Below are 23929 nucleotides of genomic sequence, written 5' to 3'. Positions count from 1 at the left end.
GAAAATAGTTTTGGTCCAGACCGCCCCCTGCTATCGTCTTCTGTTTTTTTTTGACTTATAGCCAGAAGTTGAATTTTGGTAAAATTTAAAAGAAAAATATTTTCTGTATTACCAAAAATATACACTTGAAGCAAAGACATTATTCAGGTTTTTTTGTTTATGTTATAGTAGGCATTAGGTTTTTAAGATTTATTTAAGGAATTATTTTTTCAAAAAGCAACCTCGGGGATCAAAATCCAGAATGTACAACTGACAGCAGAAAAAAATAGGAGAGAATTTATTGTTACACGTAAGATTTAAATGTTTTAGTGTTTAAACCAATGTTAGGATTTTATGGGAATTACTACCTCGACAGCCTTGTCTTATTAAAATTGTTAATAAAACTACTAGAAGTGCATAATTGTGGATTTAAGTCTCATTTGAATACATTCACTAAGAACTTTGTTTCTTTTGGACTGTTAAGTCACTCATTTGCCTGTAATTACGACTTTGTCGACCTTATAAAAATTCAAAAGAAACGAAAACGTGCACACCGCCAAAGCTCCGGGCAATTACTTACATTTTATAGTATCATCTTCCACCTGAATGGTCAAATAAAGTAAATTCTCTCCTCATTTAAAACGAATGTGTTATGCAAATATTTATGAAAAGTGGTTATGTTTCTTGGAGGTATTAAACCCATCGTCAGCTAAAAAATCATTTCTCTGCGGCCCCCCACGTGCCAACATTAAAAAATAAATACCGTGGCGATCCCAAGCCCATGTTTTTTAATCGCAGAGCGTTTCATTTAAATCTGGTAATCCCCCAAGACCCGAACTCATCGCGTGTATAAAACTTTAAACGATCCGAAAAACATTCCGTAATCCGCAAACTTTTCACATTATCGGTTGATAGCCTGGCCAGGTAATAATTAGCCAATGGCGTGCGTCGTGCAGAGTCGGGTCGATGTGAACTTATGCATTATTAGTGGGCACCTGTGAGGGTGAGGCTCTGGATAGTCCGGGAATACACCTTCGAGCTTTCGGACGGAACATATGGAGGTTTAGGCCCAGGAATTAGGTGGGCCAGGTCCAGGACTCGCTGGTGGGAGACGCTTCTTGGTGGGGGCAGATAGGGACCTCTCACCATTGGATATCCGAGTTTTCGCTTTAGTGTTCCGTTCCAGCGTTTGTTGTGCAGCGGCTCGAATTGAATCTTTACGAGTGGAGCTTTACGCGGGTTTTACGAGTGCCGTTGCTGGATATTTTAATCTTTATTATATGAATTTCATGTGAATTTATGGTTTTTAACTATTGCCCAAGGCATATGGATTATATCATGTGAAGGGTAAGTTGTTACTAATATAACCCGAGACGACCGGTTATTAGAACGAACAAAAATGCTTTTGCATTCAAACGGACATACCTCAAATTAAACAATTATTCATATCGTGTAGATCTGTGTACCTTAAAACGAGGGTGGCACACACATAATGTGAATTAATTATTTCATTCATTCATGAATTCATTAATATTAAAGTAGCCACCATTGATTAATGGCACGCAATTTTGTACATTCATTATTTATGAATAAAAGTTAAGACAATACTGATAACGAAAGCAATGAAACGGAAGAAAGATTAAAGGAATTTCCGAAAACCGATAAGTCTTATTTACTAATTTCAGTCGATTAAATTATTGAATATTTATAGTGAAAAATGACCTTTTAGTAATTCTAGTTTGATTTAATAGACATCCTACTTATATTTTGTTCTTGATTATTACTTTTATGTTACTTTTTTATTTTTCAGAACAGCAGATAGATTTCTATCTCTTGATTTCATAGTATTATTACATTTCAATGTCTTGAATGTTAAAAAAACTAGAAAGTCAATGTTTGTTATACTTTACGAGGCCTGCGCCTAATGTTCCCAAAAAGGCAAGTCACAAAATAATGAAAAAAATACAAAAATATTTAATTTTTGTAAACCCAGACATGAATGAATAGTCGTGAATTGCTTTTTTTCAAAAATAATTATGCGTTCTATAAGAGACGTTTACTCTACCTATTCTAATCACTAACAAACTAAAAACTTTGTAATTTTTTGAACTGTAAACACACTAAAGAATTTTATCAAGTTTGTATCGAAATATGTATTGTTGATTGCATTTTACAGCTGCAGGCTAGATTAGTTAGATGAAACCCTGTACAGTATAGATAAAAAATTGTGTTAGTATTTTATTTTTGACACAATTGACTACGACTCTATAAAGCTCGTTCAGAAATCTTGTGTTAGAAAGAAGATTGAAGAAGGAATGTCTTTCTGAACAGTCTGAGAAATGAAATTTTTGTACTTCGACATTATTAACTGATATTAAATGTAAAAATATGCAAGAATTACACTTTTGAATCACCCACAACAACTGATTATCACCGAATTTCCACCATTTTAATAAATCTATGAAAGTTTAAATTGAGTTTAAAGATGATCTGATGAAAAACAGAAAATTGGTTTTGATTTTTCATATAGTATTTGTTTCAGATTTTGGCACCAGAATAAAAGAGTTTGCTGGTTAACGAAAAAATTTGTAATCAACTCGTTTATTAATAGGCGATTAATAATTTCAATTATTAAAGGCACTCACTCGCTATCGTTCGTTTGTGCTTTAAACAGTATCGATTATTATTAAACGCTTTCACGAACAAATTAGTTTATTAAATAAACCTTCATGCAGTAATTTTTATTGACATCATAAACATAAACCTAATTTTTGATATCTTTATCAACTGAAGAAAAGTGAAGAAATGAAGATCTAAATTTTTCCTTCCATAATATGACGTTCTATTATTAATTATAATATTAATTCCTGAAAAACTGACGTATTTTCTTGTTTTCTCTCCGTAGTCTTCACTTGTTGTCTAATAAATAATAATAGAAACGGAATATATCATAAGCACGTGTTAGAAATTAAATTTTATAACACTCGTTTAAAAAGTAGGTAATTTTAACACTAGTGCTAGGTGATTGTTTTTTTGTTAAAGCCTTCAGTTATGTTCAATGTGTACCAATTTTAGAATTATATAGAATCACATTTGTATCACTTCCAAATTTTCTATTTTAATAAAAATTACTAAATTGTTTCCTTAACTGAATTTTTGCAGTTTTACAAAAAGTTGTGTATGGCATTCATGTTAAAAGTGATTTTGCTGTGTTAATGAGGTTGATAAACTCGCAGCACTCATTGAGCAATCTTTTACTGCCAAATATGTATGTTATTAATTGGCATTAAAATATTGCAACATTCGTTTTAAACAATGACTTAATATGATGACTTTTAAAACAAAATTGTGAATTTTCAGTAACCTATTGTATTCAGCTCACAATATCTCAACTAAGAGGTGAATTTCCCGAATGGGCTATTTTTAGGTAAAATAATTAGCATTATAAACATTTCGAATCTCACGAAATAAATAGCTGAAGGAATAGCATCATTTAGTAAATACATATTGTTAGTTTCAGGGTTCGCCAAAGTCACGAATTAGTTACTTTTGTTGTTAAAACCATGAATGAGCTCATTATTTACTGTTACGATGATCCAGTTCCTTATCTCTATTTGTATATTTGATTTTTTGTTCTTGACCTCTGTCTGCATATTTATTACTAAGTATCTTTCCTGATGACATATTCGAGTCGTTATTAGTTTTGTCGTCAAACAAAGAGACACGAACGAACACCGGAAATCCAATAAACTTGCCGATAACCCAGTTTATTGATTCTTATTATTGTCACCCGTAAAACCACGTCAGGTAATGGAGAACTGTTCTATGGGCGCATGTTTTGTTCGTTTATTCCCGCACAAAATATTGGAGAGTTTTGGTTTGTGTTGAACTAAACCAGCGATTTATTGTGTTTGTGCATAACAAATAAGTTAACTCCTTGGTATTGTGAGTACTGGCAGCACTTCGCTAAGCCAGATAATTATATCAGGAATATTTATGATTCCGTGCATTTATCGCTAAAATATTAAAAGGGTCGTAAAATTAACTCCGTCGAGGCGAAGCATAATCTCTCGAGCCTTTTGCAAAACAGTAAAAAAACTGCCACACAAGCAACTTTAACCCACACAGAGCCATAATTTAGTCTTAAGCCTCATTATATATGGAAATATTTATAATTCCCTCGACGAGTATGTCTCGGGCCGGGGATGCGTTTGTTTAGGCTACAGTCAACCACTTGATACCCGTGTGTGCTCAAGATATTTAAAATTTAGTGCCGGCGATAAGTTTGGGAAAGCTCCTTATGCAGGAAGAGCCAAGTTTTTCGCAGTCGTAATAGACTTATTCTCGGGAAGAAGAGCCAGCTATTATATCGAAACCCCGACTAAATCACCCCCTCAGAGGTGGATGCTGGATGACGGGAGGCTCCCCCATATCGCGTTTCTTAACAGTCGTTATCCAACCGCCTTGGTGTGTCTCACTTTACACAAACATCCTTAAAACTTTCAACCATGTAAATAACCATGACATTTTTACGAGTGAATCTGCCTCCAAAAAGGAAATAATATTTCAGTAGTTACTTTATATTCTCGTAAATAAACTCACCAAGTGCTGATTTATTCTATTTTTGTTGTTTGAGCGCGCTAATAGGTTCAAGCGCATCCACCACATCTGTGGAAATTTATTCAGCAGGCAGAATTTTTGATGAATTAATGCCTTAAATTTCCAGCGGCTTAGCTTTTACAGATAAGACAGTTTTACGATTTTACACCGAAAAATGAGGTAATATTTTCACGTTTCATTTCCGGAAGCAGTTCGATGCTCATCAGGCGCAGTCATGGCCGCTGGCGCCGAAAAAAGCTGTCGCTTTCTCAGAACAATAATTATTTAATTAGCTTTATGTGTTCCTCTATGAAATGGCCACGGCTAACACGTTCATTTACATAAAATAAAAATTTTATTCTCCTTTACATGATAAAATAAATTGGACTGTGTGGTCATTATACAATTATTTAATCGAATCTAATGGACCTCGTGACTTGTCTAATGTTTTCATAAAAGCCCCAAATGGCCGCGTACCATTTATTCAATCATTAGACAACATGCTAAGGTCACACGAGATTTATTTTGATTCTTTTAAGTATTTTTCACTTCATTACGATTTCAATAATTCTACAGAAATTGTGAGAAGTGATAGTGAGGCCAAAAGATGAGGAAACAACGGAAACTTTAAACTTTCAGATAAGGAAGTTTGTGTAATATTGTCTTTAGATCTCAATTATCTCCTCTTAAAATTTTTGCACAACTATTGTGTTGCTTCTTTCACATTCTTTGGTGAAGACTTTCGGTGATGGTTCTGGTGAAGAAGGAAGTGTTCGTCATATTTTCCCAATACCTGATGATTAATGCTGAGCATTCATGCACATGCCTTTGCTATTAATACGTTCTAAATATAAGTCTTATTAACACGGTAAAGAAGCGGTTTGTTTTAATAACGTCTCGGTAAAAGAAACAACGGCCTGGTAATGTCACAGTTAAGACAGATGAGGCAGTGCGAGCTCCTGGTTATCACCGGTTCTCATCATGCCATTATTTACCGGTGTAACAATAAAAGAGACTCAAATGAAAGCAGCAAGCACCTTCTTTCTGCCGCCAGGGGCAGGTCTGTACTTAGATTTATGTGTGGCGGTCTGTCGATACTGATCGATAAAGCTTGTTATAAATCAGGAAAGGCGGGTATTCGAATTACTGATGTTGACAGGCGGTCTGTTTTTGTCTGTACACTAAAGGTCAGTCAACGCACAATTTTCTTTTTCGGGTTTGGTTTCGTTCTTTTGATACCGAAATAGAACTCTTGCATTTAATTGGAATGAAAATATTGTTGGAGCGACTGTCACAATACGCGGTTTACTTCAGGCGCCGAAATAAACACCAACACTTTCTCAGCCGAAAATAATACTCATTTGCGCGACAAAGTGCTCAGCCTGCTTAACATACGTGTTCCATCAATTTGTACTTTGTTCTTTGTTGAGTATTTTGCAGACTGCTAATTTTTTTTTTAATTTTACTCACACTTTAGCTTATACCAAAACAAAACCAGAAATACAACAGTAAAAATTTGTCTTTTTTCTTTTTTCTATGGCGCAGAGTCTTCAAGCCATTCAATCACAATGAAACCTCCCTTAACGGACACCTCGTCACAACGGACATTCTTGTAGGAATGTAACAAGACCTAAATTAAAATTTCCACTTCCCATTAGCGGACACCTCTTCACAACGGACAATTATCGGTGTTCGTTGTTGAGAGATTTTACTGTATATATTACCAAATCTTCTCCGAGATAATTGATTGAAATCAAGAACCCGCTTGTTTTTCAATTTCTTTCAATCCTTGTTTTAAAGTTTGACATTTACAGAAGTGAGATAAATCATTGTTTACTCTTTCAAGGATAAGATATCAGTGATATATTTTCTTAGAAGAAATATTGGTAGTCGATTGTTGGTTTGTAAATAATTTGCTACAATGTGCTTTAATAGAGCAATAAAGAACTCAAAATATTTTTCAAGTCCTGATATAACAAATAAAGTTTGTATTCGAGACTAATTTTAGAACAACGACGTGATAATAAAGACTATTAGAGGTTTTAGATATGGCCAACAGAAGCATTATAAGTACCAAATTAGTGTTAGGCTTCTTTCCAGTAGTTAGTTTAGAAATCCTATATTTGTACAAATTGTGACGTTTGCCAGGCGGTGTTTGCAGAATCTAACAAAACGTTTTGGAACTACGAGCAGCTATTTAATTGAATTAAACTTTGTCAAAGCTGCAACTACTTTACGTCTAAAAAGAACAAATTTATACACATTTATGTTCCTTTTGAAACGATTCAAACGATTCGTCTTATTCAGCAGTGTTTCGTAAATAAAGCCCATAAAACGAAACCATAATACCCGGCGCGGTCGCCATGAAATTAGCGGTCATTTCAGCACGCAAAATGATGTGCATGGTTTGACACTTTACGACCAATAAAAGAATTAGCGTCGAATAAGTGTAGATTTAAATTTTTCCCCATTTAAAACTAGTTACTTTTAAGGCGATGCAGGATCATAAATACTCTCCGCTTTATACAAAGTTAATCATTTAAAGCAAAGTAATTTTACGGCTGAATTTACGGCCTGCACAAGCCGATAAATACCGGGCGTTTGCAAAAAAGTCGAAATTTCTGTTGGGTTCAAATCCGCTTAGAGGTAATTAGCAAATACCGCCTGACTCTTTATGATCACACGCTAAATCCCGGCGGTTGCATTATTCCAGCCCATTGCCGCCATCTACGTATAATAGACATTGCGCTGATGGCTTGAATTAAAACTTTTAAACTACCACTCATTGTTGTTTAATGCCGATGAATCTGCTGGTGACTCGAAACGGGGGGCGAAAGGGTTCCCATGGCAACAGGTGATGCTGCTTCTGTTCTCACTTTCGACCATGTTCAAGATACCTCCGAACTGCGGTGGCACGGTTTTGTTATGTGAAAAAATACCGGCCGTTTGAATTATCTATTTGTCAGCGAGGTGCTATTCGATCAAAGCGTTACTGTTTGGAGAGCAAATATTGATATTTTTTAATTAAGAAATGGGGTTTAAAAATATGACGCGGTCGGGAAGTGACATGTGAAATATGAAGGATTGGATTCCGGACGTCAGAGTTCTCATAAATCAAGCATGGCTTCATTTCGCCTTCAAGACCTGAGGTGCAATATTGGAACTGTTTATTAGGGAATGACACGCCACTTCCTGTTATTTTACACTAGACTGGAAGTACCCAAGTAAAAATATTTCTGGGGTTTGGTTAACCCCAAGCCAGGAGCGAAAGTTTGGTTGAAAGAAAAGTTTGATAAAAAGAGTAGAGGGAAGCTTAAAGTAGATTATAGGGCGTTAAGACGCTACCGAATATTTTCGGTGATACACCATATTCCACTTTCTTCTACAAATAAGAAACACGGTTAATGGCTTTGGGGGATAAAACTACACATGTGAATAAACAGAGAATTTTGTTAATTTGTGGTAGTAATTGAGCACTGGTGATTCCAGCGATGAGTTAAAATTTATGATGTTTGCAGTTACAGTGGAGTCCGGTTATAACAAACTCCGAAGTTCGCTATAAGCTCTAAATAAAAAAACTGTTATTTTTACTTTACATTTTACGAAATAAATAAACGACTATTGTAAAAAAAACATAAATCCTTTGGGGAACAATAATAAGTATACTGTTCAAATATCGTAAAGGGTAATAGTAGAGCTCAAAAGAAGTGAAAATAACTCAACTTGCATTACTCGAATATTCATAATTTCTGAGGTAGGGAGTTTTGGTCGGCGAATAAATTTGGGAGCAACAAAAATTTTAAATCAATCCGATCTTTGAACATAGTTCTTCAAAATCTATTACACTGAGTTAAAAATTAGGAAAAACAGACACAGAAAAACAAGTCCTCTCACTAAAAAATGTAAAAAGAAGAAAATTGCGTCACATTTTAAGTCAAATTTAGTTCGCTATAAGCGGGTTCGTTACAACCAGACTCCACTGTATGTTAACGCAATTTTTATTTATTAAACCTTGGTTTCCATCTAAATTTAACCAAGTCTTTAATACGAATATGAAAATTTCCTCAAAATATTAAAAGGAAAAATAAAAATAAAATAATGAAATCCCTAACAGAAATAATTAAAAATTCATATAGTAGGTACTACAACATAATACAATACTAAGTTTCTTTAAGCTTACAGCTCTCAACAATAATTTGAATTTGGGGTTGATTTAACTTATGTGTAACTTTTGAAAAAAATCTTGGCAGCAGGAGCTACACATCTTTACTAAAAAAGTGAGTTCGACTACTGGGAGACCCTTTACCCTTGGTGGTCTATATAAAGAGATTCTCAATAAGCATGTTTTCAAAATTAGATAGCATTTTTAATCATGGATTTAGTTTTCAAATGAGAGTTATTTCTTGTGCGGTTAGGTAAAAAATGAGTTACATTTTAATTGTGTTATTTATTATTAACATTATCTTTACAAGCTTCAAGCTTTCAACTGGAAGAGCTGTCAAATACAGAGAGTTAGCAAGCCTTTAATCAATACAACATAGGTTGTAGTTCACTTTAATAATTGCGTACTGTTCGTTCAAAGATGGGAAATAATGTTGCTTTTGAGTTTGCGTAAAAATTATCAATTAATTACCGAGTTCACTGTGTAATGCAAAATGTATTCTACCTGTTACTCAGCTTGGGTCCAACTCCTCTCATCATAAATTAAGTAAATAATAACTACTTCATGAGGGTAGCTTGGTTTGCGTTGGTTCGTTTTGTGATAAAATGTACAATAATTGGACCTGTCACAAAATGAGTCGGGTCGTCAGGAATAATTTTGGAAAATGTCTGAAATGAAGAGGCCGGTGACCTTATGATTTCCTCACATCTGGTCCGCTCTTTAACGAAAACCGCAATTTAAGAATAAAACCGCAATTTCCTCTGCCGCTCGCTTCCTTTATGATGACTCAAGGCAATTGATATTTATATATGAATGTCTAGCCCATACCTCTTAATTAGAGGTGTTGTCGGATTTTGAAAGAGTCCAAAATAATAACATCATCCTCTTACAAAAGCAAGTTCAGTGACTTGGTCCCGCCACTCCCATGTCAATCATTTTATCGCCGAGATGATAATGTATCATTTAGGCGCATACAACTAAATACTTACTTCCATAAGCAAATGTTAATGCAAACAGCAAATAAATGAATTTATTGACAGTGTTAGTTTTGTGGCAAACAAAGGCGTGCTGGCATCGCCTGGCATTATTTTTCTCAAACTCTTCACGTCGGAAACTAAACAAGTCAAGTGGCTTCTTTACTTTAAAAATCCCACGCCAATTAAAATGCTATCTCCAATCGTCGTTGTTAACCCAACAGCTTAAAAATGAAGCAAATCTTACACGGATGACAGTGCGTCCGTTGGAAATAAATTGACACTATCTATTAGCTTATTAATTTACTACTGTCGTGTCCTCTGATAATGGGAAGATTTATGTCGGACACAGACGGATTTAGGCTGCTGCAGCAGCAACACACTTCTGACCGTTTTATTTATGGGCCATTCTGGATAACTGGCTTCATTTGATTCGAATCGAATCGGCCGTTTCCCGAAAGGTAGCCACGTTCAATTTCACTTGTATGATTCTCAAATGAGTCGAATAATATTACTTAAACAGCTGGCGGGTTATTTATTGGAACGTAAAGCATTATTGGCCGCTGAATTTTGATCAATCACGGAGTTGGGTTTTAACCACAATTGAATTCAAAAGTTTTATTTCCAAAAAAAATCGGATTTTAGTGCCGGAACCAATGGCCTAGCAATACTGAGTGGTAGTCTGGAGCACCCCAAGATGATATATGGCACCATAAAAGCTAATACTTCTAACAATGCGCTGAAGACTGCAGTAAATTATCATTTCTCTATACACCATGATGGTTTTATGAGGGATGGTGTCGCTTATTAGCCACAGTTTTGCAGTGCAAGGAAAGGTATTCCGGTTCGAGATTCTATCAAACTTGTAGTGTGGTATTAGCAACTTCGTTAGTAAGTTTCAAGCCATTAAGTTTACCCTTGCAATGCAACCCTCATCAGGGTGCACAGCTTAATTCATTAGTGTCAAAGAGTTTTCCCCAACTTTGGTTTTTCTCTTCCGGGGCCCCTCTTTGTTTCGTATTGCATTTGATGGCAATACGGTTCACACAAAGGGGAAATTATTATAAATTTCCTTGGAACGTGAATTCATACTTGACAGGTGAGGAAACAAGAGTTAATAAAGGGAATCTCCAGCGTATTGATCTGGCAGTGCGTTCACACCACCGACCCAAAACTAAAGAAATGCTCAATAGCTGCGGTAGGTCTTTACGTGACATAATTACCAAGCCCCTCGGAATATGACCAAAATACGAATCAGTGATCGTTGTTTGATTTGTCGTGTGCGCTACACTTTAGGTGTCTTGCACGTGTGTGCCATCTGAAGCAAAAATGGGAGGAACTTTGACCGAGAATGCCATTTTAGTGTTAGTTACGCCTCGGGAGTGAATAATGTGTAACGCAGGAATTCGAGATTTTTCCTCGAACTCCACTTACGCGACCACATCTGGAAATAATTGTCGTAAAATTAATAGGCTGTACTACATGACAACGGTGATTTTAAATATCGGATTATTGTTAAGTGTGTCGTTAGTGCCAATTTTAACCGCTTTACGACTTGCTCCTTTACCTGTTTTACGACGATTTGGAAGGGACTGAGCTCAATTATTGCGTTCTGGGTGGTCTGCGCGATTTATTACACGTTGGGTGCTTACTTACTCACCCCATGTTGCACTTTATTGACTAAACTCATCTTGAATTTAACACTTTAAATTTTGTTTGAAAAAAATTCTAGAGATTGTTCTTTTTTAAGAGAAAATTATTAATCACCTAGAACTTAAAATTCCTCAAATAAAAATGAAATCGGTTTTGATATTTGGTTTGTATTCTAGATTTTTCTTAAAACTTTTCGATGATTTTTTTGATCTGAAATCTGGACTCTAGATCATTAACCAAACCATTTTTAGATTCTTTTATAAATTGTGCTCTAGATTCTTCTGAGGAATTAATTCTGTTCTCAAAATTCTTCTATAAGCACTTTTGCATTCTCCAAATTCTCTTTTAGATCCTTTCTTCTTTTCAAAATTCTGTTAGATTTAGTTTTGTATATTCTTTCCATAATCTTAGAATTCGCCAAAAATGCGAATAATTCGCCTAATGGGAGAGGGCCACGTGTAGGCGGCTGATGGCGACTCAAGTTAGACGAATAATGTCAGTTTGTGTGTTCTGTGGCGTTCGTCTGGCATCAGGATCAGTCATCATTCCGTCGGCGGTTGCAGCCAGATAACATCTCAAGAACAAGCCGCCCTCTGTCTTTGGGCGCGCTGGTGACGGTAGCAGTGGGAAAGATTTAATTATTCAGTTTTTAGAATCCCGTTTCCTTTAAAGGAAGAACGCGGTAATTATTTGATAAGAATAGCGGCTCTGTTCGTAAAGTGTTTGTAATGGGTAATGACGAAGATAAGCTGGCTCAGACCCTTGCTCGGAGACGGACGCCTTGTGAGGCCTCCACTCTCTGCCTATTCACGGATTATACGCGCCTTAGATTTCATTCCGGTTTGATTGTGCAACTTCTGGTTGACCCAACAAATCGTCGTCACTTAATTTCATTTCAGGACATTGTAAAGAACACTATTTGGAGCGCTTTTTGAATTTCGACTGTCGCTTTCATTTAACACTAACCGGAAATATCAAGAGACTTCACTAAAGCAAGCACCGGTTTGTCTGGATGCATTACTAACGCTTCCTTGATCAAATATGGAGTCAGTTTCGTGGTTTTTGCCTCTTCGTCCCTTACGTATAGAGATATAATGAACTGTCTACCAACTGACAGGCTTCTCAGTTTCGATTACCTGAGCTGAACGGATCCTGCTTTATTTAAATAAGTAATTGATATCGCGCGCACAATAGAATCCTGCTCGATTGTACCTCTTAAATTATATTAGGTTACTAATTAAATATTAAATATTCTCAGACGAGGTCTTTGCAATTAGAATTCTTAAATCGAGTTAGTATTTGAAGAATACGACCAAGACAAATTTGCTTATTCTGTTCGAGATTGTGCTAAAACTTTGAGCAAACTGTAAAATGAATAAATCACTGGAATTGTCACAGCTTGTTATTTCCTACGTACAGGAATAATGACATGGCAACTTGAGAACAACCAAATATGAAACCCAAAATTTTGGGGACCAGAACGGAAGCCATGTGTTTTTCCGCTCTTTAGTTTTCGGTAAGAGATACGTCGAATTTGGCGTGATTCTGTATTGTATTAAAACAATAACACGATCTACTAGAAAAGATGGAATTTATTGCTGAGAAAAATGCCTCAATAAAAGTCGTTTTTTTTGGAAGGTGCTAACTTAAAAATCAAGGATCAAAACAATATTTACTTATATCAATATCCCTTAGATTTAAAATTTTTCTAAGTAGAAATCACAACAGTGAACGTTTTCAAAATAACAAAAGATTCCACAAATATTTTGGAAAAAGTACAGCCATATTTTTAGATAGGTACAATAAGTCCATTTAAACGCATATGTTTTTATAAGCACAATTAATACAGGATGGCTTGATAAAGTCGTAGATTTGGAGAGAGAATCACTACAAACAAGAAAAAAATCTTAAAAATAGTTATAACAGTCAAACTTCGATAACTCGAATACGCAGTCGTCAGCAAAATAGTTCTGTAGTTATCAAAAATAACTGCAAAAATAACTTAAGATTTGAATGCAAAGATTTGAATTTAAAAAAAAATAGCTTATGAAAAAACTTATTGAAAGTAAATAATAAAGAATAAATAACGTCTTTATATCTGACGTTCTGATTGATAAAACATTAAGGTAAATTATTAACCAATTATTACTACTTACATACTGACTATCTGATTCGAAATATTTTACTAATTAGGGAAGAGTAGGACAGATTTGTTCAATTTTTTTTCGATTGATATTTTCATAAGTACTAAATTTTAACAATGAACAACCACGCTGATCTATAGTTTTTTAAAGTGCACACATAAACATATCGTAAATAGTAAGTTGGAAAAAAGGTGGTCTATAAGAGCACAAGAAAATTTTTAGAAAATAAATTGACAAAGTCAAGTTATTAGCAAGGTTTTAGTTACACATTACAAAGTAACACCAGTTAAAAAATACTTGGGTAAATTATGACAATTTACCAAAAATCTTCTTACTACTTGCATACTTTTTTAATACAACAGTAGGTACATAATAATCACCCATAAAATAAAAAATTAAGAAACTTGTTATTTGTGCTAACTTGAGGCAAATATTTTATAAGCACATTCTTTTCTAATTTAGAAACAGAACAACAGAATTCTGATTTTATTCTAATACATTCTTTTCTAATTTAGAAACAGAACAACAGAATTCTGATTTTATTCTGTAAACCTGTACCTTAGCCCAACGATGTAGAAGTTTTTGGATCCCCTTTTCCAAAATTCCGTGATTTAAAACCCTGTTTTAAATATTTTGCCTTAAAAAAAATCTGGAGAAAAGGGTGGCGTTTATTGTAAGTAAAAATTTGCAGGAAGAATTAGTATTTAATTTCCTATGTTTTCGCATGATAGAACATAGTTTGACGAGATGGTAATCAATCGACGTGTGTCCCGTTCATGCCTTTTTGTATTCCTTCTCCTCGAGCAGGTAATCTAACCGTGTCGTTTGTTTCAGATAAGATAAATGTCGTAGGCTTCGGTCGAGCCGGTCTGCTGTAAAAATGAAGGTGCTCCTGTCGTCGGTGATGATCCTGTTGGTGACAGCAGCAGATGGCGTCGACCCCTGTAAGTAATTGACCCCGTAGGAGGCTTGTGGTGGCACAACGAAGTGCGAGAGCACAAAAGGCCCGGTATTTGCATGTCACAGCGTTTTCAGCTGGGAATAGATCTCTAATGTGCCGCTTTCCCTTTGGAAGCTCGCATCACAGACGCGCGTTTAATAAAGACCGCTATTTGCATTTAACGATATTAGCCACCGAAAAAACCACCAAATGGGGCCCAATCCACCCAATAATGTTTTTTTATTACAGCGCAGTGCATCGCGCCTCTGGGCATGGAATCGGGCGCCATCAAGGATCAGGATATTACAGCCAGTTCTTCGTTCGAGCATGGCAATGTGGGACCGCATCACGGAAGGTTGGTTGAAGACTGCTTTGTTGCACCTCGCTTTGAATCAACAACTTTTCTGTTCTAGGTTGAGGAACGAGTTGGATGGGGGAGCCTGGTGTCCTCAAAGCGCCGCCACTCCCGATTTGAAGGAGTGGATACAAATAGACTTACACACGGTCCATATGATTACGGCGACTGAAACGCAAGGGCGGTTCGGGAACGGGAAGGGGATGGAGTTTGCGGAAGCCTATGTCCTGGAATACTGGCGACCTCGCTTTTTGAATAAGTGGATTCGGTACAGGAACCGCTCGGGTGAAGAGGCTCTCAAAGGCAACATCAATACATACCTCGAGTCGAAGACCATCCTGGACCCGCCCATATGGGCCAGTAAAATCAAATTTCTGCCCTTGAGTCACCACGAAAGAACGGTTTGCATGCGCGTGGAAATCTATGGGTGTCGCTGGACCGATGGTATTCAAAGTTATTCGATGCCGCAAGGTGATAAGCGTGGAACTAGTTGGGAGTTCTATGACACGGCCTATGATGGGCACTGGGACGGTGAGAAGCTACAATACGGATTGGGGCAATTGACGGACGGGAAAGTGGCCCCTGATGACTTCAAAGCGTCGTTTTATCAAACCAATTCGCAGCAAGGCTGGGTCGGGTGGAAGAACGACACGCGTAAGAACAAACCGATCGAAATCGTCTTCGAATTCGACAAAGTGCGCGAGTTCACCGCCGTTCACATCTACACCAACAACCAATTTACAAAGGACGTGCAAGTGTTTTCGCAGGCGAAAGTGTTGTTCAGTGTGGGAGGGAAGCGCTACAAAGGTGAACCCATAACATTTGATTACATGGAAGATCGCATCTGGGAAACGCCACGCAATGTGTCGATTAGACTGTACCATCGCGTGGGGCGATTTGTGAAAATCCAGCTACAATTCGCCGCGAGATGGCTGATGATTAGCGAAGTGACTTTCGATTCGTCCGTCGTTAACGGCAATTTCACCGAGGAGGAGGAGGAGGAATTGGAGGAACAAACACTGCAAAAAGACCAAATCGCGTCTCCGGGAGCCGACAGCAAGAACGTCGTGAGCGCCGTAAACACCCCGTCTGGGCTGGGACAATACCTCGGCGTGATAGTTGGCGTGTTATCAGTGCTGGTAGTGTTAATGGTAGCGGTAGTAGTTTTCGTTGTAGTACAACAAAGAAGGTATAAATCATCTCCGCGACCGTCTCAAGTGCCAGGCGGCTGCGATAAGGCAGCACTTTATCGTGAACCAAGTATGGGAAGACTTCCGGGTAGTTCTGATTATGCAGACGTTCGAGACCCCGAATATGCCGTGCCCTTACAGCCTCCACAAACTCCCCGTGCGCCGCCACCCTTGCACAACTTCTTCCCGAAACCGCCGCCGGTTCCGCCACCCCCCGAGCGCTACTATGCGGCCACGGAAATATGCAACTCTGGCTTTGTGCCACCGCCACCTCCTTTGTCTACGCCGCCGCCGGTTAGGCTCAGCAGACAGCCGAGATATGTCTCGAATACGAGGACCTACGTTGGACCCTAAACTGTGATAAATCGACTTTACGATGGGGACGACTGCGTTACCATTACTTACTGGGTAAGTCGACACTCGTATAAGAAATCACAGAAAAATTGTATTTGCAATATTTTCTACTTTTGCCGGTTTCGCTAATTTTTCAGTTGCATGCAATTCTGGGATTAGTGGGTAGTGCTTTGAGAAAAATGGGCTGATGTAATCTGAGCTGAAGTTTCGTGTTTTATTCCAATTTTTCAAAAATCCTAATTACTTTCAGAATTAAAAACAGTTTTTTAATTAATTTACACTAATGCATTAATTTCACACTAACAAAAAATTATGAGCTTAAGTTCACTATCCTACGAGTATTTTTTTACCTCTTTAGAAATCTCAAACAAAAATTAGGCGTGTACTGGTTAATATTATGTTAGTGAAAGATTTTCAAAGTCAAAGACAAGTAAATGGCAATAATTGGTAATATAACGTATGAGTAATGAAATGTAAAATTTCATACTGGCATACGTGTGGTAACTAAATATAAAAAAAAGTTTAATGTAGAATCTCTAGCGGAAAGGGGCAATTCCCTTATGCCAATTTTCTAGAAGGAAAAGTAAACTGTTTCCTGTTTATACTTACTTACTAAGCAAGTTACACGTAAATATGTTGTTGAAATTAAGGGGCACTCAGGCTCATATTTCGTACGAACCGCACGAAATTATTTAAATTATATTGGAATTTCAAATGCCAAATTTTTTCGAATGTCAATTTGACTTTGTTTAATTGCTTTTTTAAATGACTATAAAACCTACCTAATAGCCTAATCTCACAAAATCAGCATTATGGCGTGAATAAAAATAAAAATAAGAAGACATGCAAAGTGGAACAAAGTGAAATACGTATTCAGACAAACGTTTCTTTCAGGTATTTTAAACTTTCGATAAGTATCATTTCATAAAAAAATATTACTATATCTAAACCTATACAGGAAATAGCAGCATCACAATAAAAAACAAAATAGTTCCCCGTCACACTTCCCCTATTTATTGTCCTGAAGAAGCCCCAAAAAGGTGGCGAAACGTCGATAGTAAATAATTTACCAAAAATTTTGTCTGCATTCCTGAACATCTATTAATCGCAAAAAAATTCACAAAGATCAAAAAATTACTTTCTATCGCATAACTGGACTATGATTATTTTGGGTCCAAAACATGCACGATTTAAAAAATTGAAACCTGAAATTGGACAGTTTATTTTATAGACTTAAATCCTAGGGTAAATGTGAGATGGTAGACTCCTTATGAAAACATTTGGTTTAGGAATTTGATCTAGATAGATTCTGAGTGGAAAGACTAGAATAAAACATTTATAAAAAAATCTTAGACGACTCGATTTTATTTTAATTGTCTTTATTTGTTACATATTTTTTTACTTTAACTCAGTAAGATTTTTAGCAAAAAACAAGTGTACCATTAATTAAGAAATGGTCAGGTCAGTGGTGAGTCAAAAATTAAACGAAAAAAAGCAGATTTTAAAACAAAACCTATTTGCCCAAAGATGTTTTTGATAAATGTTTCGGCACCAAAATACGAATTTTTCATCCACCTAGGATGTTTAGTTTCGATTTTGGATAAGCTATTAACTACTCTTTCGATTGATAAATAGATATATTCTTATTTTGATATATTGCAAAACTTTAAAGACATTTTTTTTTCAGCTCCACGCCCATCATTTGCCAAGGCTGAAGATTACCAAATATGCTTAACTGAAATATCTTACGTTGCTTTTACAATAAGACAATCCAATATCATACGATGTGCTATATGTGTTGTAAATAGGGACCCCTATTTTAAATTATGAAATTGTTTATACCTTTGTACATAATCGTGATCAATGTAAATAAATAGCGTATACGTAACTGTGCTTTATTTTCCCCGCCAAGTCAAAATTTATACGATGTAGGTCAGTAAGCGAAAACACTTAAATCAATCATCCCTCATGTCAGTTTTTTGCAGTTTGCTGTAAAATATCGATTCAGCATAGATAGTTTAGTGCTTCCACGTTTCGTTAGATAGCCAATCGCGAGTAAACTCCTGCGATCTTTCTTAACAGCTGCTTTTACGCTAAAAGTGTGTTTAGTGGGAAAGCTCAAATTTCCCCCTTTACTTGACACCAAACACCATGTGCATTATTTGGTGCATTCACTAACAACAAGATTAAGAAATCTTCCAACACTTTAAATCAAATCCCTTGTGAAAGAATCGTCATTCATTTGGGGACAATTAGAGGCATTAGGCCTTACCTGTGATAATTAAGGTAGGTACCTGTTAGGCTTTCAAAGGAACGAAATGAATTTAATTATACAATTCCATTTCGGATGGAGATGGATGTAGCGTTATTAATTCCGGCGGATAATAAGATTTGAGATACGCATCGAAATAAGTAGGTAAAAAAGTAATTTAATGCCACACGGGGCATCGATTGCTTCAAGTTTCAGCTCGAGTTCGTTTCTGATGAAGATTACGTTGACGACTGAGACGTTGCCAATAATTCCATCGTCCGTCATCAAGTCCCTTCAGTGTTTGCTAGAACGTAAACATGTCTCGGAGATTCGTTTGTTCTCGAGACTTTGGCAGTAATCACGATATATGAAGTTTAACTAGCGTCGTTATAGTCGCAAGAATGATCGTGTTTTCTTTCCAAAGATCGCAAACTTATTTAATAAAGCCAATTAAGTTGTCAACATTCAAATCGCGGGGGAAAAGAATCGGCAATTACTGCAAAAGCTAAAATTCAATTATGAAATAACTGGCGGAAATCTGGAGCAGCCGTTTGGGGAAGATCTGTGGCCACATGGTCGTGTTTATGATAATTAGGTAAGTACCCGAGAATTAGCCGCATTGACGGGGAATTATGTCAGTGATGTGGGTCCAGCTGCAGCCTCCGTAATGAAATTCGTCACAAGAGAGAGGCCTCGAATTACGTGTGGTGTGAACAATGGTGCACTGAGAGGTGCCCAGGAAGCCCCACACCGTATTAGCTTAGCCGCACATGAACGAGGCGAAATGACAATAGACGTCAACTAGGCGTGTAAACTGGGCTTTGATTGTTATTTTAGGGAATTTATGTCTAAATGCGAGCAGCCAGACAACGTCACTCGTTAAATTTATGGAATTAAGCGCGGTCCCTCGCCCGAATGCTGAATATCAATGCCTTTATACCAAAAGCTCCAAGTTAAAATGACTGCCATGAACAGAATAGAATTCGTTAAATTACATCAGACAAGCGTAAAATATCTGACCATTTTATCCTAAGCCCGGCATCGTTTGTAATCTTCAGCACGTGACTGCAACCAACGCCTTCGCCTTAAATTAAAAACGATTATTTATGACCACGCTGGGGTAATTATCCAAACACTTGATGGGATTTTAACCATTGCTATTGTTAACTATTCAATTTAATAAACGGAAGTTGTTAAATCAGGGCAGGCTGGGAACAACCCGCCGAGAAGAAATAAGTTTAAGTTATTGAGCTCGTTTAGAACGAGGTGGTTTTGCTGCATCACTGAATTCCACCTTATTGCTTGTATATCAACGTCAGAATTTCATAATATGAAATTTACCTTCCTTTATGTTACGACGAATATTAAACTGCTCTTTGGTGCGTATTTGATGCTAAATTATTAAAGTCTCGAAATGAATGTTTTTCAATATTAACTCCGAATCTAATAAAGTTTCAGCTCTTTGTTAAATACAATTCAATGATTTTCGGCCACCGAGGTTTGTTAACCAGGTAGCTATTTGTATCAATTCAATGCGAATTAAAAAATGATTAAATCATGCGTAAAGCAGAAATTATTTGCTCTGCTTCCATGCTCTTAGTTACTTGGATTAGCGCATACGTCTTTCTTAATGTGACAGTCGCGTTCAGACTTTATTGCACCACTTCGCTGATAAAGCTGGGTCTTTGAACAAATGCATGTTTCGTTGTGAAAACTGAAATGTTCACAAATTAACTACACCTCTCTTACCCTATTCAAAATCATCGCTTTTTATTTGTTATAATTAGAGACCGGATTTTTATGAAGATACTGCTACAGGAAAAATAAAAACATAATTTTTATTGCAATATATTCAATTACAAAAACAAACAACACGAGCTGCGTTTTGTCAAAAACTTTAATTTATCTATTACACAAAAAAAGCAATTTTGTAAAAATTTACACTTTATCCAGGAACTTAATTGGTTCAAGTGACAGGTCTTCTGTTTCGAATTTTGTTACGTTATTTACTAAAATTTCAGAGTAAGAAAGTACATCAAAATGGCTTGACTAAAATAATGATTTTCATTTGAGCTTGTGAACCTTCAGTAGAAAAGAACACCAATACACTAAAGAGACTGAAAAGCTGAAAAAAAATATTTGGTACTAATTTGGTACATTTTTGTTGGGGAATCTTGCGATGCAGTTGAGTATGTGCTGAAAAACGTGCGTTCGAACACGAACTAATAATTGTGAAAATCAATCTTTATCAAAAACAAATCGATTCCCAATCTCTCCACGATTTTGAACCCAAGTGTAATAGAAAACAGCGAAATACCAGATGATTTGGCCGACATTTACAAAATAATCAAACAACAACTTTTTGCTCAGTTTTACGATTGGTCCGTTTTACAGTTGGGAGTGCAATATCCCTCCCATATCCAATCACAAACGCTTCAATCGTCTAGCAATTTTTTGTGCTCCAGATAAACAAGTAGGAGGTGATTTTATATTTTTATTGGTCAATGCTCATTCCTGGCACAAATGAGATAAGTGAACCGGTTAAAGAGCTTAAGAATTAACGATTGGGGAACACTGCAATTTTTACACTTTTAAAGTGTAAATAATTTTATATTCCAGAATCAAAAAATCCAAAATTTTATGATACAAAATTTGTTTAGAATTAAAAAAATTATTTAAATAGAATTAGAGTATGCATATTTTCAAAAATTATTAATCACAAAAAACTAAAAATCATTCAACTTTTGGAAAATTTTGGAAATGATTTTATTTGACTTCTTGATTTATTACAGTCATATTAATTACAATTTTTTGGTCCTTGAAGTGTTTGAAAAGGGAAAACTGACACGCAGTCAACAGTCAACAGTAATGGAGCAATAGTCAATACAGCAATAGCTCTATTGAACACAACAAATATTGTCTTTTTTTTTAATTAACCAACTGCCCCGAGCAAGTGAGTGTCATATCGTAAGTGTAAAAACAAAAGTAAAATTAAATGCCTTTTATGAAAAATATCTATTGTGCCCCTAAAAAGTAAATTAAATTTTATATGTGCTCTTTGTTTTTGTCACCATTATTTGTTAATCTATTTTATTTTAATGAAACTTGTCAGTAGCATTCCCGAACGAGTTTAATTAAATTTATTTGTGGATGTATCCAAATTTAAAAACATTTCTATATAGAATATTATACAATTTTGGTTCACTACAAATTGATTGATGAATATTAATCAGTTAAATAGTTAGTTTGATGAATCCACATTAAAAATAATTTTATGGGAGCGTATAACAAGAACCATCAACTGCAGACAGAAATGTTTCGTAGATGTGTTATGAAATCGTGCTTCAATTTATTTTTTATCTTCGGCTGTATGCAAAACAATGCGATTATCGCGTGTTGTGTAGGTGAAGGCGGTTTCGTTTGTGCTCCGTATAAATTACCAGAATATGGGCGAACGTGAATTGGTGGCCAGCTGCTTGTAAATACAAGAACATACTCAACATTCGATTCGAACACCCATGCAAGCTACTGAATTCGGCACACATCTGCCGTGGGCGTTGCAATGTTATCAATGGCAACGGTGTGAGGCACTCATTAGTGGAGGAATTTGATCATAATGAACTGGTTTCATATGTAAAAATGAAAGCTCAAGTTTCTGCACTTTTCTGCACTAATTGGGAAAGAGACGGAACTTGAAATTTTTCCTCTCTGAATATAATAAGCAGATCTCCTGTTGCTGCATAATAAGTGACTAATGAACGTTATTGTTAGTTTGCATAATTCAGTTATTTAGTTACCCATTTGTCACCAATTTTGTTCGAGACAGGTCGCATGAATCTTGAGGAAGTAAAAGCGTAACCAGCCGGCAATTTATAAGCGTCACAATAAAATATGCGACATTCTAGTGATGGTATCTCTTTAAACATCCCAAAACATTTAAGTAATGTTCCACAGCGATTGTAAGAACAAGAATCATTAATGTCATCTGTTGCTATAATATTAGCATAATTATGCATTTCGATATCAATCTCCTCTTGGTTCACCGGCCAAAGTGAAAAGAAAGTTCCAAAAAAAATAATTAAGATTCGTCACTGATACACGCCAACAAAATGGAATTCTAATTAAGCAGCTTACGATGAAAGAATGTCTTTTAAACTAAGATGATAAGACTCTGTGCAGCTACTTATCGTTCGGAGCTGATTTGCAATTTAATATTCCCAACTTTTACAAAGTATCTATAGATCAAAGGAAGAAGGGGCTGTGTTTATGATATGAAATTCACTCAAATGTCACCTTAACTAACGCTGTGATTTGACAAGTTTTTAAACGGGGGGCGTTTGCAAACTTTAATTAAAGTTCGGCAAGTACCGAAATATATGAAATGCAGGTCGACTTAACCGACAAGATAAATGTTTGTCTAGTCATTTTCTCTAGGGGCTAATCGGCCAGTGAAATAACAGTGGAACCGTCGATCTTTCGATCAATGCATACAGATTCAAAACATCCCATCTGAACAAATAGCGAGAGGCTTATGGAAAAGCTTATGTGTTTGTTTAGGACGTCCAATTTTTCAGATGATTCAATAAACACAATAATACTTAGTATTTATAGGGCGGATTGAAGTACTTGTGAATGCACTGAAGCGATGCCTGACGGATTATTCCTAGGCGGGTTATTCACCATTTCGACTACCTTCTGTTCACCTCTTCACATGCCATTCACAGGAAAATGCTGCTTTATGCCATGGGAGAGCGTTTCTCCAACCAAACAAAAATAACTTCGGAAGGGGATTACCATTTTGTTGTTATTAATCTCACCAACAAAAGGCTTATTCTAGTCAAGGAATTATTATTATTTATTATTATTATTATTATTATTATTATTATTATTATTATTATTATTATTATTATTATTATTATTATTATTATTTCGTGCAATTTTTACCCATAGGTTATCACCAAAAAGGAGACAGTTCATTTATAAGCAGAAAAAATGGCTAAATGTAAAAAATACAAGAGTGTTTATTCGACTCATTTCCTTTTATCCAGTGCAAATCCTCAAGACTGCCCTAACATCAACACCCTACTTCATCTCAGACGCAAAACGCCTTCGTAAATCTAAAAGTTTATGCACTTAAAGTACGCCGGCAATTTGTCATTAACTAAGAACGCGTTGTTTTGCTTTTGGTGAAAGTTCTGTAGACACAAGCAAGTTGGAATAAAACTTTTCCTAATTGCTAGTTATAAATTTATAGATAATGGATCTTAAAAATTTCCTCAATTCATTACTTTTAAAAGCGTTTCAAGTTTCATTGGGCGAGAAAACAAA

General features: G+C 36.0%; 1 protein-coding gene across 1 annotated transcript; it reads left to right on the top strand.

The window, feature by feature from the left end:
- Positions 1 to 1020: 1020 nt before the first annotated feature.
- LOC100142401 (discoidin domain-containing receptor 2) lies at positions 1021 to 18238 on the top strand. The gene is made up of 5 exons (XM_001811500.4): positions 1021 to 1326; positions 14346 to 14455; positions 14701 to 14806; positions 14865 to 16404; positions 18038 to 18238. The coding sequence occupies exons 2-4, from the start codon at positions 14392 to 14394 to the stop codon at positions 16348 to 16350; spliced, it is 1656 nt and encodes a 551-aa protein (XP_001811552.1). The 5' UTR covers positions 1021 to 1326; positions 14346 to 14391; the 3' UTR covers positions 16351 to 16404; positions 18038 to 18238.
- Positions 18239 to 23929: the final 5691 nt, after the last annotated feature.

Source organism: Tribolium castaneum, chromosome 1 (assembly GCF_031307605.1).
Source record: "Tribolium castaneum strain GA2 chromosome 1, icTriCast1.1, whole genome shotgun sequence".
Lineage (NCBI taxonomy): Eukaryota > Metazoa > Arthropoda > Insecta > Coleoptera > Tenebrionidae > Tribolium > Tribolium castaneum.
This window is presented reverse-complemented; position numbering and strand designations above follow the sequence as displayed.